General features: G+C 41.8%; 2 protein-coding genes across 2 annotated transcripts in view; both read left to right on the top strand.

The window, feature by feature from the left end:
• The window catches only part of adgrg6 (adhesion G protein-coupled receptor G6), a gene marked incomplete at its 5' end in the record, with an annotated part of 72785 nt that overhangs the window by 21258 nt on the left and 35706 nt on the right, over nucleotides 1-15821 (top strand). The window contains 11 exons of the mRNA XM_085134394.1: nucleotides 617-721; nucleotides 1510-1602; nucleotides 3765-3842; nucleotides 4649-4726; nucleotides 11672-11760; nucleotides 12601-12653; nucleotides 13066-13104; nucleotides 13217-13362; nucleotides 13607-13697; nucleotides 14731-14819; nucleotides 15679-15743. Coding sequence (XP_084990520.1) covers nucleotides 617-721; nucleotides 1510-1602; nucleotides 3765-3842; nucleotides 4649-4726; nucleotides 11672-11760; nucleotides 12601-12653; nucleotides 13066-13104; nucleotides 13217-13362; nucleotides 13607-13697; nucleotides 14731-14819; nucleotides 15679-15743 — 926 coding nt within the window. The remainder of the gene's footprint in view (nucleotides 1-616; nucleotides 722-1509; nucleotides 1603-3764; nucleotides 3843-4648; nucleotides 4727-11671; nucleotides 11761-12600; nucleotides 12654-13065; nucleotides 13105-13216; nucleotides 13363-13606; nucleotides 13698-14730; nucleotides 14820-15678; nucleotides 15744-15821) is intronic.
• Nucleotides 4733-11665, top strand: LOC146502189 (uncharacterized). Its single transcript, XM_085134392.1, has one exon. The coding sequence runs from the start codon at nucleotides 5221-5223 to the stop codon at nucleotides 10003-10005; it is 4785 nt and encodes a 1594-aa protein (XP_084990518.1). The 5' UTR covers nucleotides 4733-5220; the 3' UTR covers nucleotides 10006-11665.

The raw sequence follows: 15821 nt of genomic DNA on the forward strand, positions 1-15821 counted from the left end.
GTTAATCACCACAAAGCCGTTATTCTTAATGGTTTTCAGAGAGATTTCCCTCATAAAAATCTCAAACCTTTTTAGCTCTGCCATGTTTGACCTTCCAAGAAGCCATGAAAAGTAGCTTGAAGCTATTTTGTCCCTCTAAGATCAGTTTGGTCATTCTCTTATTCATTAACTACCTGTGAGAATACTCAACTAATTCAGCTCTGATGAACTCGTCCGCTTGACAGATGAGTAAATTATCTACTGCTGCGTTTGAAGATGGAGTTCATCAAACTTTTCATTAGTCAATTAACCTTTCTGTCGTCCTTTTTCCAACTGAAAAGTTGTAGCTCTAAATGAACGTTCCCAGGAATTTATGAAAAATCAGCTCTCTGTATTTGATTAGGATATTAAGAACTTTTCATTCTTAATGGAATTTTAATGAAGCACCGATATGTGCTGCTTACATTATATATATCTGTTTGTAATGTGTGCATGTGAGAGTTTTAGACCTTCTGGAACATTTGCACTCAAACTGGACTTTGGGAAAAAGCACACGCTCACGCTAGCATTAAAACCACTTTGTTTTTGCATGTGTCATCCTCTCGTCCTGCCTTATCCTTTGATTTGTCATCATCAGTCCTCTCTACCATCACTCCATCTCCCAGCATCCTCTCCACTCGCATGCCTCTAATCTCTATCATCAGTACCACCGCCACCGCTGCAACCAGCCCCTCCTCTTCTGGTAAGGCTTTATCTGCTTTCATATTTGATTCCTGTGCAAAACATAACAAAGATAATAATAAATGAATGTGTCCCCTAAACTATTAAGTTTACGATTAAACAGGCTGAACAGGAAGCCCCAAAAATGGCCGTTACCTCTAAACGCTACTCCATAAGACTAATCAATGGGTTCCAAGAGAACACATATACACTGTGTGTACATGGAGAAATTGTTACTTGAAGGACTTTTATCTCCCAAATGTCATCAGGCTAAATAATTTTGCCACCTTTTCAGGTGGACCCCTCCCAGTCTAGTCATGAAAATTAAATACCAGTAAAATTACACATCTAAGTTTTATCATAGGCTTCCTTCAGGTTGGCGCATAGCTTATTGTATCTACAGACATTCACATGAAGAAGAAAATCTTCACAGGATTTATGCAGTCCTGTTAAACACTGCGTGCAGCCTTACCAGCAGGATAACAACAGTTTAGTCTTTACCTGCTGCAGGTGAATTCTACGACTCAATGGCCTTGTCATTCCTAACATTAAAAGTTTACCTCTCCTGTGACTACATAACATTTAATCTTTAATCAGTGGTGTTAGAGAAACAGCATAGATAGAATATTTCTGTACCAGTTATTGTTCTGGCAGTCGACCTTTGACCTCAACAGTGAGTGGTAACAGTTGTTTGTGTTAGAATAACCTGTTCACTCAGCAAGTTTCACATTTCTCATAATGCATCATTAATGTGTCGTTGAATCCAAGATACTTTTGTGTTACTGACATAATCCAATCTGATCTAATCAGTTTTGCCTAATACTACCATCACCACCACCACCAGAGCTCCTACCTCTGCATCTACCGATACTAATGTTTCTGCATCCAGCAGCACAGCACATGGTAAGGTAGCTAACACTATCTTCATATACAGTGTTGTCAGTAGCTGCCCTTCTTTATGACTCTGTTAACAGCTGTTTTTGTTGTAATTCATCTTTTTTTAAAAGAAAGATTAAAAAGCTGCTACTAAAACCCAAATCCAAGTGGACATGATGGTAAATGGTCACAGGATTTTGTAACCATCACACGAAACACTACTTTTTTTCCCAAATGATGTGACTTCAAAGTTCAAAATATTGTAGTTTTTATAAACTAAAAAAATTATGTAGTCATATTTTACAATCCAGTAATGGATTTGATTCAAATTAGTCTTAGAATAAGGAGAGAAAACTCACACATGTGGAAAAACACGTATAAATTGTCACTGAGTGAGGTTTTTATGTTTTCATGAATGTGCTGTAATGACGGGTAGTTAGAAGAAGAAGTGGCATTTAAGGCCTTTCACTGCCTTGTAGTGAATGGGTCCTTTCACAGATACAAAGCGGGGTACCAAAGAAAGTGGCATTCCAATCAATAACACGCTGCAAGCTTTTTACATTTTATTCTCACTTTGCTCTTACTCTGCAGTTTTAGCGTCCAGGTTAAGCTCACTGTCTAATAGCTTTGTAGAGAAATATATGATATAACCCCTGCACACCATCCTGCTAACCATTATTTTTATTCATTTATAGTGTTTCTGTCTGTATGAACTTCGTCAGCTACAGAGAAACAGTGTATACATACATTTAGTGTTCAGCCAATCAGTGATGCTTGGCTATTAGACATCTCACACATGCATGCTATAAATCAGGTAATAAGTCCACTCGTAACACAGTTCCCTCATCAAGTCTCCAAAAACCAAATTGTTTTTCATCAGTATCCAAAAACCACACCATCCATATGGCTTATGCATTCTGAAAACTTCACTTAGATCCATAAATTACCACAAATATAAAACCAGCAACATCAATGTTCATGCTTTAGTCAGTTCAGTAATGTATAATGTTTTACTGAAGACTTACACATCAGACCAAATACACCCCAAAAAGATAAGGACATGAAGAAACTACAGCATAGCTTTAGTTCATTGTTCCGTCCTTTGGTGGATAATGTCTGCAAAGAGAATAGGAACTAATAGTTTAAATATATATTTATTATATATAATATAAGTGACTGGTGGTACAGACAGAAGGACAAGGTAGGATTTTAACAAATGTCACGTTTGTAAGACAACAGTTTTCTTTTGAATTCAAAAATTCGAAATTGCTTATTAAATAATCAAAAAAAAAAAACCAAAACTTATATTCAACTTACAATAAAGCATACAGCATCGTATTGACATCTCCACAGTTTAGGTTTGTTTTACCTGCTGTTGTTCTCATATTGATGCATTTTGAACGCATTAATATAGGATGTAGTCCACTGTGAGCATTTTGAATCGGTTGTTATTCTGTCAGTGTCACTGTGTTTTTTTGTTTTCCCTCCAAAAAGGAGCTCTTTTACACAAACATCCCGACGACATCTAATACAGACGTTCATATGTTGCTAGCTCCATTCTATAGCTGCCTTTTAATCCTTACAATAAAAGCCTCGCCCCAAAACACAGCTTTACTTTGCATTTATATTTACACTTTATTTTACTGTTGTTGGATATTTTGTGACCTGCTCATTTGTGACTGTTGTTAAAAAAACAGTTGAGGGTGCACAGGTACGTTCACACCAACTTTTCTGGGTGCGTTCGGTCCACTGTGAGGCCCTGTGCTCGTCCGACCTTTCATGGTTGCAGGTTGCAGGGCCACTCACCTGTTACTGTAAAAGGACGGCCCAATGGAGCACAAAGGAAGTTTGTTCCACATGTGGTGGAGTTTGGTGTTCATGCTCATTAATGTGTTATGTTCAGCTCAAAGAATTTAGTTTGATTTATGTTATGTGTTCACAACATGCAGCGGCTGGCATCATAACATATATCATGCACGCTTTTTTTGGCGACAGCAGGGAGGATGTACCAACAGAAGTATCCATATTAATCACTGTCTTTGTTTCTAGTTTATTTGTGACACTGATCACTGATACCACATTACATCAGAAATATGGCATTTCTATATGAAGCTCTATGAGGTAGCAATGTAGCGACAGCATGTGTCAGTTCAGATGACTGATAATCTGTGATTGTTTACTTCCTGTAGCCCAACAGCCAACCAGCAGCACGGCAGCTGTTTCATCTTTTACCACTAACCATCCAGATACTAACCCCACCCTGCATGGTAAGAGGAACAGTAATACCATTGCCAAAACTGGCAGCAATAATGCTGTCACTGTCTAACTGCATGGATTTTTAACAGTAGTATTTATGCAGCAGATACAGAAACTGTATATGATAGGATGTTGTTGTGCCACAGCCTCAGCTCTTATAAACATGAACATGTCCCCAAAAAGTTGATTCTGGTTATCTGGACGTGGCCTTTATTTCCTGTGTCTTAAGATCTTGACTGTCATATACTGTTGAGGATAGTTTTAGGCCTCAGGCTTCGTCTTTTGTACTCCCAAATGGGGATTAAAGGTTTGCTTTTGTGACAGGTAGATGGTAACAAATTGCGTGTAGATACAGTTTCCAACTGGTTCTTTGTTAGGTTGTCTTTTATATTCAGGCAAAACTCAGGTTCTTCCCTTTAATTAGGTTCTTTTTATACTTTAATTGAACTGAATGATTCACAGGTCAGTGTGATGTAAGTTACCGAACAATAAATCATTTCCCTGAAGATGATCAGTTACAAGCACGGGATTGAAAAAAGCAGCCAGCATCCAAAGAAAACTCTGGAAGATCTTCAGAAAGCTGGAGAACTACTGCTCAAGACCACCAAGTCTGCTCATTGCAAGCAAAATATAAAGAAATGAGGCGTGGCTCAAGACTTTTGTACAGTACTATAGATGAAAAATACTTGCTTAAAATGTTTTATTTCATCAAAACCTGTAAACATTTTAATAATACATTGATTTGTTCCTACTCTTCTTCAGCATGTTTAATTCTTTTAGTCCCTGCTCTCATTTCTTCTTCTACACACTGTTCCAGAAACATCTGGCCAGCTGCAGTTCATGACTCCTAACAGACCAGAGACTAACATAGTTGTTCCTGCTGCTTCTTCCTGGGGTAACATTCACACTTCCATGTCTAGTTCTTAAATCAAGATCAGTGTTAGCCAATCCTCATCATTCCTGTGGAATATGTGAGGCTTTTCTGCTAACAGCTGTGTGTTTGCACTGCAGGATCTAAGGCCTGTGAAACTTTATTTTTGGGGGTCTTTTTTGTTTCCTTCTCCTTTTTTAGCTCTTTAACTGTTTAATCAGCCTAACCTAGTTATAGTCATAGTCATATCTTTTGCTTTGGTTTCTTCTTGTATGGTTCATGCACTCCTTTGTTTCATATCGCTGTTACAGACATAGTAATCACTGTACAATCCTACAATACTGTCTGTGACTGAAGGACGTTGAGATGGCTTATGTAAATATATCGTGTCCTATATTAGTGGTTTATTTTTGAAATGCATTTTTTACCTTTATTTATTGTATGTAACTTGCTTTTTCACTATAATTACATCTGCTTCGATCGGCCATATCCCGGTGACAGTGGAGGAGACTCAAATTATGCTTCAGCAACCTGAGCCAATGGCCTTGAAGTCCAGGTCCCTGACTGTTTGGCCAGCTGGTTACCTCAGAAGACAGACTTTTGGATTTACTGTTGCTGCACTCTCTTTTCCCCAAACCCCTAGACACCCAGTTCCTTTAGTCCACAAAATCAGGCAAACCAGGTCTGCGTTTTTTCGCAATCCTCCTGGAGGAGCTTCTCTTCATAGATCTCTTACGTCCAGTCGTTTGAATCCCCCTGCTCAAACCCCCAGTCCCCATCATTCAGCTCATCAATCCAGATTCTTAGCTTCAGTCCCTGGTTCCTCTGGTCCATCTGAAGCTACCCGCCCTAGACCCCCTGCTCCCTTCCAAAGACCTCCACGGTATCGAAGATCCAAAATTTCCCTGGGGTACATTTCAACCCCTTTGAGGAAGAGGCCAAACCGAGGAAGACATCAAGCTACCACTAAAGCACCACCTAGGGTGGAGATTCACATCACAAAACCTGCTGTTCCATTAGCTGATCTCAAATCCACAGCCAGGCTTAAATTCACACCAACGACTGGATTCAAAGACACAGATGGGTTGAAAGACTCGACGCCTGCAATCATTCATCTAAATATTTCTTCTGTTATGTCCCAACCAAAAACTTTTCACCAGTCAGCCTCCAAAACTGAGGTCTCTACCACCACTCAGGACTTAAAGTCCCTTCCTGAATCTCATGCTTCAAGTTCACCTCAGGGGTCACCTCTGCAGCAGAATAAAAGTGAGGCATTTGCTGTGGCTGGGCTAGCACCACCATCATCATCATCATCATCGTCGTTGTTTTTGTCATCATTATCAGCACTTGGCATTAGGAAGAACAAACCTGTTGCTTCATCATGGTCACTCCTGAACATGAGTGGTGGTGAAAGCCAAACATCTGCTGCGGGTAACCTGACAGATCAGGAGATACGAGATAATGAATATTCATCAGGCTCTGAGCCATTCATGTATGACATGACTGAACTTGTGGGGGAAAGGAGTCCTTATAGATTATATAAATTTGATGCCTTATCCAAAGAACCCAATACTGGACTTGATGCCAGAAACTCAGACCCGCAAAGTGCTTCCCACCTTTTCATTCAGCCCTCAATTCCTTCTGAAAGAGGAAGTGAACATTTTTTCACCCAAACACATTTCCATAATGGCTCAGAAAGCCTGCTCAGCATCCTAGCAGCAGGCATCAAGCCTTTTAAAGATCACTCACCAGACCTACTGGTACCAGAAACATCCATCAGCACTCTTAATCAGACTTTGACAACAGCTCAAACACACCACGAGCTTCCAAAGAGCAGCGGTCCAAGTGGACAGAAACAAGAGGAAAGTTCCTATGCACAACTGGAAAGACTTAGTTTGCAAGCAATGCCATCTTCCCTTCCTCCCTCCTCTTCATCCCGCCTCTTCATGCAGCCAACACCTTCTTTGCCAATGGCACATCTAAGCTCCCCTTCTTTCCTCGCAGAGGTTTTTTTCCCCAAACAAATCTTTTCCTCTTTTGTGCCACAGAAGGAAGACAAGGCCCAGATATCCTCACTTTCTTTAAACCCTCTGGGCAGTAAAGCTGGACTAGCTGTAGCCAGCAGTAGTCTGGTTAACAATTTATATACAGACGCACATGCACACATACAGTCTTCTGTGCACGTCATTCCCCATCGATCATCCATTCTCTCCCCTCCATCTCCTCCCTTTCACGAGCCATTCCAGAGCCCTCACTACTCCTCATCTAGTATCCTACCTCCTACTTCTCCCTTTTCTCTCTTTCAGTTAGAATTTACTGCCACCTCCGCCCATGCCTCCCCCATTCAAACTGTCATACCCCAGTACTCCCCACTCAGCCCCACCCTTCCCTTGGCCCCTGATCCCCTTTGGCCCACCCTGGTTCCTTTTCCACCTTCTGCTGCTCCTCGGTACCCCTCCCTCCTCCTGCCATCATCTTCCCAGCGTGCAGAGCAAAGGCTTTCAGAAACTGCTCACATGCCAGTGTCTGTTTTGTCATTTCTGTCCTCGAATCTTCAAAAGAACTTTGAGGACTCAACGGTTGACACAGCATCTTTGTTGTCATTTCATCTCTTTTCTAAAGCCCCAGCTGAATCTCAGTCTCCTTTTGTTGATAGTGCACTGGACCCTGAATACCACTCTGCAGAAAAGTCCTCTAGTGGTTTATCTAAAGCTAACAGAAATGAAGTGCCCTTCACTGTGCACAACCTGTCCCCTGATACTCGATCACATACATTAACCCATGCAGAAGATTTTTCAGATTACTCCTTTAGTCACACTAACCCAACTCCCTCAAGAATATCTGTGGAGGCTCTGGTATCCAGTCCTGCAGCGCTTGTGCCGGACTTTGGTCCAGCCCTGTCACAATTAGAGTTTCCTGAATCTGAGCTAAATTTGTCAGTGGTTTTGTGGCCATCCTCAGATGCAGCTAGCCTGTCAGTCAGACCTTTTTTAGTTCATTCTCATCAGAAAGATTTGAGCGAGATAGAAACTCGTTCAGTGCTTCACACTGACACTGGCTTGACCTCGCTGCCAACAGCTGGTATTTGGGGCCATGATCACACTCTGGCTCTGCTCAGGGCAAATATTGAAGGAAAGCAAGAACCGCCCTCTTCCTCTGCCTCTTCTACATCATCTTCCAATGTCTTCCTTTTAACTCAAAGCTCTCACATCTCTTCGTTTACTGACTCCGTCAGGGAGACAGAGGGGATGATGGGAGAGGAAACCGTTCTGACTCAGAAATCTTTGTCTGGGTCACAAGAGAGAGATTCTTCCAGCCCGACTGTTAACAGAGATCCTTGGAGGCTGCATCATGCAGTCTCACATTTACACAACCAGGGAGAAGCGAATGGAGCTGCTGGCACTCGGACCAACTCGCAGGCCCCTGCTGGCTATGACAGTGGATTTAGTCTCTCCACTCCGTCCCAGATGCTGGCACACCGCGACAGCTCAAGTGCGCAGCTTGGTGTGACAGCGCCCCGGCACACTCCGGGGATGGATCTAACACACGTCTCAGGCCTGACACGAGCTAACACTGTACAACCCGGCCGTCTGATCCAGACACACATTTCAGCACACACACAGCTGCCCGCACACTCTAACAGTCAGGCACACACTCAGAACTTTAGGAGTGATGGGCTCAATTTGAGCGAGGGGGCTAACACCGGGGGGCCGCGGCAGCAATCTCCAATCTTGAGTTTCTTCACACCCTCGCTTCCTGTCCTTTCGCCCTCCATGTCATCTTCTGTTTCTCTCGTAGAAAGCATTTCACTTCTTCTTCCATTTCAGCACCTGTCTTACACCTATCCTCCTGTCTCACCCTCTGTCTCCACCCTTTCATCCTCCTTTCTCCTCCCCAGCCGGGCGACATGGCCAGCAGCACCTGCTAGCATGATGAACACAGAAATTGGGTCCTTGTCACCCACTCGTCCTACTGTTAGATTCCTGCAGCCCACAGCAGCACAGTCCTTACAAAGACCCACCATACAGCCAGTTGAGGAGTTTATCTCAAACACTCAATCTCTTTCTTTTGGTCAAGTTTCCACGGAGTCCATCCAGTCACGCCCGCTTATTTCTCCTAACCAGGATGAGGTTTTATTACAGTTTACAAACCACTCTCAGCCACAAAATGCGTCTACGTTAGTCGGCGTTTTGATATCTGAGGCCTCAAATAAGCAAACTGCTGGTGGGAGATTATCACATCTCTCTGCTCCATTTAACCCTGCAGATGTTGTTCCAAAGATACACTTTGCTAATGAGCATGTTTCACCTGTGAGCAACGAAGCTGCTGTAATCTTAAGCGCTGTAACAGGCCATCACCCTAATGAGCATGTAACTTCACAATCTGCCCTGAATTCTCTCTCATCTCCTGTTGATATGCACAATACTCCCTGTCCTATTTCTGAATCCTGTTATCAGCCTGGTTCTGCTACATCATCACAACCGAATGTTGCTCTGGTTCTTCCAACCCCCCTGCAGTCTTCTGACCTTAATACCCCCTCTTCCACCTCCAGATCCCCCACTGGCTTCTCTATCGAGATCGCAAATCATGGCTTCATTTCTGGGCTTGATGAGCTCTCACCTCCTGGGAGAGACAACCACACCACAAACACAGCAGGCTTTAAATCTATACTTGAGTCTAATTCAACCACTGCTGTGGCACTCCGAGACTCTCCTGTGGCGCCGGCTGCGATGACCAACATCACAGCAGCTAAAGATGCTAGTGCACTCGTAGAAAAAGGAAGTCTGGATATGTCGGAGGGCAGCATGACAGGCAGCAGGCCAGTGCCGGTGCTCGTGAATGCAGACGCAGCAGCAAAGTCAAATTTAATTGCCTCAGAGCCAGGTTTGAACTCAAGTCCAAGTGTGTCGAATCCCAGCAGGAACCAGAGCTCAGGAGGTTTAATGAAGGGGGACGTGAACCAAGGCAACGGCACTGGCAAGATCAAAGACAACAATCTCAACTTTTCCCCAACGCCTCCAGCAACTGCCAGTGGTTGGCATCTCATAACCCCAAAGATCTCCTCTCCTACATCTCCATTCAGAGCTCTCAGTCCATCAGCTAATGCCAGCAGCAGCAGCGGCCTCAAAAAAGCCACGCTGCACCCCAGTCTGGGATCCCCAACAGCAAATCCATCCATCAGGCCCACACTGCCCTGCCGGTGTAAACAACGCTTTCTTTTTACATGTCAGTGTGGACTGCCATCGGGGAATAGTATGTTATGCAGCAACAACTTTGTTGTTGTAGAAAATAAAAATAAATAGTCAGTAATATTACAAAATTACAAAAATAGAGTATTTAGTCTTCAAGTCTTTCAAAGGATCTGAATCAGAAAGTTTTGATTTGAGCAGCATTACAAATGCATACAGACACCTGTGTCCGTATTATTAAGTGTTTTTGTGGTGTTTCCACCTCACAGTGTTCCCATAACCAACTCCATTCAACCAGCCCTCTTTGGTTCTGAAGAACATTACTGGTCCCCATTCAACACTTCCTCCCTAATCTGAGGTGACAGCAATTCATACCTTACCAGCTGATATCATTGTTGGCCCGGCCCAAAGAAACCAAGCTCTGGCTGCCAGTAACAGATAATCTTATAATAGAATAATCAGAATAATCTCAGAAAGATATGTTCAACTGTTGTACAGTCAGTTATGGGTCAGTCTTTGGTTGAGTTGTAATATCAATGCATTGGTTTAAAAACACAAAGACTTTAAGACTGAATACTCACTTCAGGTGGTTGGGTTTCAGAGCAGGTCAGTAGTTCGAATCATAGATGTCAGTACAAATGCTGTGATTGGGCGGGATTCCCATCAAAGTTGAGACTGGTGATTTGTTTAAAGTGATTCTGGCTCATTGTAGTTCATTAACCATGAGTTTAGCTGACCAATCAGATGTTGGTATTTAGCCTGGTACTTGTAGTGAAAAAAGGGATTGTAGTCTACTTTCTGCCTGTTTTTCTTTCCTCTCTGATAAACTGCCAACACCTTTTCTTTTTACATCGTTTTTCTGCTTTTCTTATAGTCGTTTTTCAGTCCGTGCAGCTTCTTGGTGGAGGCATCCTGCTTTGGTGCTTCTCATCGTCCGCATGCTACTTTCTGCTATCAAATCAAATATTCAAAATCAATCACTCTGAAAAGTATATTTATAACCAAAGATAAGCAGCCTGCAGGATTTCCCTCCAGACCTGATGGATTGGAGGTCTCATTTCCAGTCAGTAGCATTTACTAACAATTAGAGATATTAGAGAGACATCTCGTGGCCGGTGTGAAGCATAGCAGGAGCATGGAGGGCCCTACAGGGAGAGCTTAGATGTGCCTCCTCTGAAACCGAAAGTATGTCTTAAAAAGTTTTTTTTTCTTTTTTCCCTTTTTTTTATAAGCTTTAATCAGTTTTAATTCCATTAGTCGTTACTTTCTACACGTATCTGTTTTTAAGGAAATCAACACACACACACACAAACTCAGTTAAATGAGTCTGTGTAACAAGAAATAAATTTTACAGGAAGTTTCAGACCCCAAAACTCTTTAACATGGACATTTCTCCACAGATCTTTAACGTACCTGCTTCATAATTGTGCTCTTTATTCCTTTTTAAGGTGGATTTGTGAGAACGCAGATCAAAGGGTCAAACAATCCTGAGAAAGACTCAAATTGCACAAATCCTGCTTCGACTCTTTGATTTGTGCAGTTTGAAAAAAGAAAGGGGAATGACTGTTCTCCCCTCAGCGCCGACGTTATTGTCCGTCAGGCGGTGTGTTCCCATTTTTCATCATTTTACTTCAAAATGAGATTTTTACATAACTCGATCAGCTCAAACCACTCGGGCCGTCTCCTGCTATGTGCCACAGGCTCGGTATGAATTAGCTGTTGCACATTGAATCTGAAGTGCTCTTCTTTCTTTCTCCTGTGCTCTCACCTTGGTCTGCAGATGAGCAGTTTTACCGATTTGAGTTTGTGGTGGATGACAGCCGATCGCAGACGACACGGGAGACGCTTAAATCAGCCGTGGCTCTATGGGTGAGTTTTTACTCCACTTATTCATCCATGTCCAGACCTCAGTGAGCGTAACCATGGCAGCAGCGACAGACCTCATTAGATTTTCTTTCATAATTTTAATTAGTTGAAGCTCTGAGCAGCTTAACTATATTAAACGTAGAAATATACTAAAATATGATTTTCAATACAAAGTCAAAAAACTGTGTAAAATGTATTTTATTCAAAACATAACACAGAAAAAACCTAAAATTTCAAAACCACTTCCAGTTATTATCTTCTTAAATGAAACAAAAGGAAGTCTCAGTTTAATGTCTGATGTTTGTGGCAGCAGCCCTGCACTGGCAGTGATGGTTTTACATCTAAACTCTGGTTGACTGGCATAGTGGTGGTGTAGCTACAGCAGCTAGCAGAAAGTGTATGGTGTTGCAGATAAAAATGAAATGGAAACAACAAAAAGTGTCAGAATATCTAAAAAACAAAAAGATCAAGTGTGCAATCACTCTCACTGCCAGGAGGGGGAGACAAAACAGCCACACTACATGAGTTCAGTAAAACAGAACTCAAACTTAATCTCTAGGGCTATGATAAACAAGATTAAAGTCATATTTTATTTAATGAGAGTGAATTAAGATAACACGGGAGTGAAATTTTTTTCTGAGCTGCTGAACGTAAAGAAATGAAGATTAGGAGAATACAGAGGTCGGGAGCAAGACTCACCTTTACGTGAACAGGCGATGACTTAGATTTGTTGGAACAATTTTTGCTCATGAAGCAGGTACATAAAGTTTCTTCTTCACACCAATGCGGCAGTTTAATATTCAGTGCTGAGCAGACTTCAAACCCGATCTGTTATTTTTACAGCTCAATCAGACCTTTCAGGACTGGATCCACAAAGTCTACGTGGGCAACATCAGGTAATCCTGCAAACAGCTATCACACAAAGTGCACACGACCTAGTTCAAAGGTGCTTTTGTATGGGTCATGCTGTTTGGGTCTGTGCTCGTCTTCAGCCATTTCACAATAGCTAAAAAGATGAGCTACACCAAGGAGAGAAAAAAGAAATGGTTAGAAACAGTTAGACCTGTGAGAGCGACAGGTCACGCCAGGATGAAGTTTACTGTCCTGCTCCTGTGAGCACGAGTGCACATGTGTGAGGTGTTTAAAGCTGAGCAGTAAGGCTCTGCGCTCCTGGGTCATATTTTGAGGTGAACAGTAAAAGTCTGACTTATGTGCTTCCTCCTGGCTGCAGGTACTTTACTGTGTTCATGCAGCATTTATCATTTGTAGTCTTTCATCTCTGCTGCTTCTCTTCTTTTCCCTCTCCAGTGTTCAGCTGAGTCCACAGACTGCAGGAAACCTGAGCAGGTAGCATGACTCTGTTTAACTCTGCAGGTTCCTGTCATTATGTGCTCACCAGCTCATAGAAGTCAAGTGTTTAGGATGGTAGGTCATTCTGGCATCTCTCTTTTTGCTGCAGCTATGAGTGCCGTGGTCTGCTGGTTTATACCGAGATCATCAACGAGAACCTGAGCCTCATCGATGATGCGTCTGCCCGGCTCAGACAGGGGAGCGTGTCAGAGGGTGTGGAGATCCAGAGTGCTTCTGTGGAAGTCAAACAGATTGGTGAGAAGGTTACACTGAACGCTAAACACAGAAAAACAAGAACCGGAGATAATAAAGAAGTATGGTTTCTGCACACCACTCACACAACTCTCTGGATTTGATTTGTTGTGGATTTTATTGTCTAAAGTCTGTCTGTTTGCCTTCTCTGATCACTCTGTGCCCTGGATGTTTTTCCTGTTTCATTATATGAATGTATGTCTGCTTCAAAACTGTGAAATCACTCCTGTTTTTTTTCTGCTTAAAGAAAATTGCCCGGAAGACCCGCCTTGGCCTGAAACCAGACCGACCGTTACTCAGTACCAGCCCTGCTTCCCCAACAAGAAATGGAGGACCTGGTAACACGAACACACACAAAACATGAGCTGAATGCAGCCAAACACAAATATTTGATTGCGATATTTCCAGCTCCATATTCTTATTTTCCACTTAACAATAATCCTTCATCATCCTTGAAACTAGCACGTTTGCACAGGTTCAAGGCAAATATTAGGATTTGCACGAACTGTTATTTATTTCATATCCATCTTTAGTAGGCACTTTGTTCTCATGATCATTGTGAGGTTTTTGTGTTTCTGGGGAGAGTCATTAATCAAGACTGCATGAAATATCCCGGAATGTATTTTAAGAACCTCCACTGTGATAAAATCAGCAGTAAAAGCAGCTCGTATCTTTTCTTTGTTAGAGTCTGTGGTTTTAATCAAATCTTTCTGAGACACTGTGGTGTTCAGTGAAACAACAGCATTTGATGTTGATTTATTGACTTAATTCATCTTCCTGTCATTATACACCTCATGGTGATCTATGATTTATTAATACGACAAGCCCGCAAGTGCCTCAGCATAAATTCTCAGAAGGAAGTGGTCCTTAATGGGGTTAACTGTGGAGTCAGTGGGGCTAAAGTTCTGGTTATTCTTCTCCTTTTATCACACGTTTCCACAGCAGCATTTCTGTTGAGCAGACTCAATGATAAAGTCTGAACGAAGCAGTCGGACCTTTGAAGAGCGCTGCTGCACACGTACTCCGGACTGCAAACACCAGGGCTAAAATCCCATTTGAACCCTTTAAATGTTACTTCACCATCTTAAAACAGGAAGTAGGCGATGTTATTGTCATAGAGTTAGTGTAGGGAGGAGGTCGGGGCGGATGGGTGGGCTAATAAAATCAGGGAGTGCTATAACTGCCTTTACTGCATGTTGAACTGTGTGTTTGGAGTGACCAGGATTGGGTTTGTTAAGCTGTTGAATATTTAAGCACTTCCTCCACATTCCTCCACAAAACCTGCCTGCAGCAGTGCCGGCTCACTAACTTAGGACTACTTCTTTAAGCTGAGTAATTATATATCTTATCGATAACCTCTTCTTTTCCCAGTTTAATCAGTTCGATGAACTACTCATCGTACTGGTCAGATCCAGATGGCAGCAACTGCACTGATATCGACTCCATCCAAGTGTCAGCAGGTACGCTCAGACACAAAGTCAATCTGACAGTGGACTGTAGACGTGGCGTGCCGACACCGTTGATTCTAACAATGCATCATTTGCTTTGTGTGTAAAAAAACATAGACAGCTAAATATCTGAGTTGTTTTATTTTTGCATGAATAAAAAAGCAAATACATGATTTAAAATTATTTTATTCCAACTGCCGCAGTTCAGAATAAAAGTATTAACAACAAAGTAAAGAGTCTGAAACCGCAGCGTAAGTACAGATTTAAAAAATGTTCTTTTCCAATGTGGGAACATTTTATTCACTCTTTGTGCGTTTCAGATAATAAGCTGGGTCACATTTTTACAATATTTTCTGCTCGTCCGTTTCTGATTTGCCCCAAAATGGTATGGTTTGAAATATGTAACATATATGATTTATGCAAATAATTAGCTTCATATATCAAATACTTATTTAGCTATTCTTTTTGACATATGGTCTCTGAGGGTACTTGAGCATGTTTTTTCACACCTGTTTGAATATAAATATCTCACAATGAACTATGAAAGATAAAAGCTTTTCTTCCAATAACATTTAATCAGGATCCATAATCCTGCAAAATCAAACATGCAGAATTAATTTAACATAAATTCACAAATATAAAGAAATAATCATTCACTTTTAAAGCTGCTGTGAGTAAATCTGACATTTGTAAAAGAAAAACAAAAATATTAAGATGATCTGTATGAAACTCTACTTTTCACTTACTTTTGACAAATATATATAGATTTTTGTTCAGTTTCAAGACTTTATACATTAAACTATTTTAAACCTGAATTATAAGTTGTGATAGAAAGTGACAAAATGGAACCATTTGTGTGTTGCTTGAGCAGAAAATGCATCTGATGTAGCGGAGCAGCTCAAAGCGTTCACCAACAACAAGCTGAATGAGAAAGAGGTGAGTGTTTACACTGGCATCTGTTCGCTCAAGCCTCCTGTGACCAGGAGAGTGACTCCGTGTCCTCCTGTCCTCCGT

The sequence above is a fragment of the Neolamprologus multifasciatus genome, chromosome 15, assembly GCF_963576455.1.
Source record: "Neolamprologus multifasciatus chromosome 15, fNeoMul1.2, whole genome shotgun sequence".
In the NCBI taxonomy this organism is placed as follows: Eukaryota; Metazoa; Chordata; class Actinopteri; order Cichliformes; family Cichlidae; genus Neolamprologus; species Neolamprologus multifasciatus.

Coding starts and splice junctions, on each gene's coding strand:
- LOC146502189 (XM_085134392.1), top strand. CDS start 5,221: ATGCTTCAGCAACCTGAGCCAATGGCCTTGAAGTCCAGGTCCCTGACT.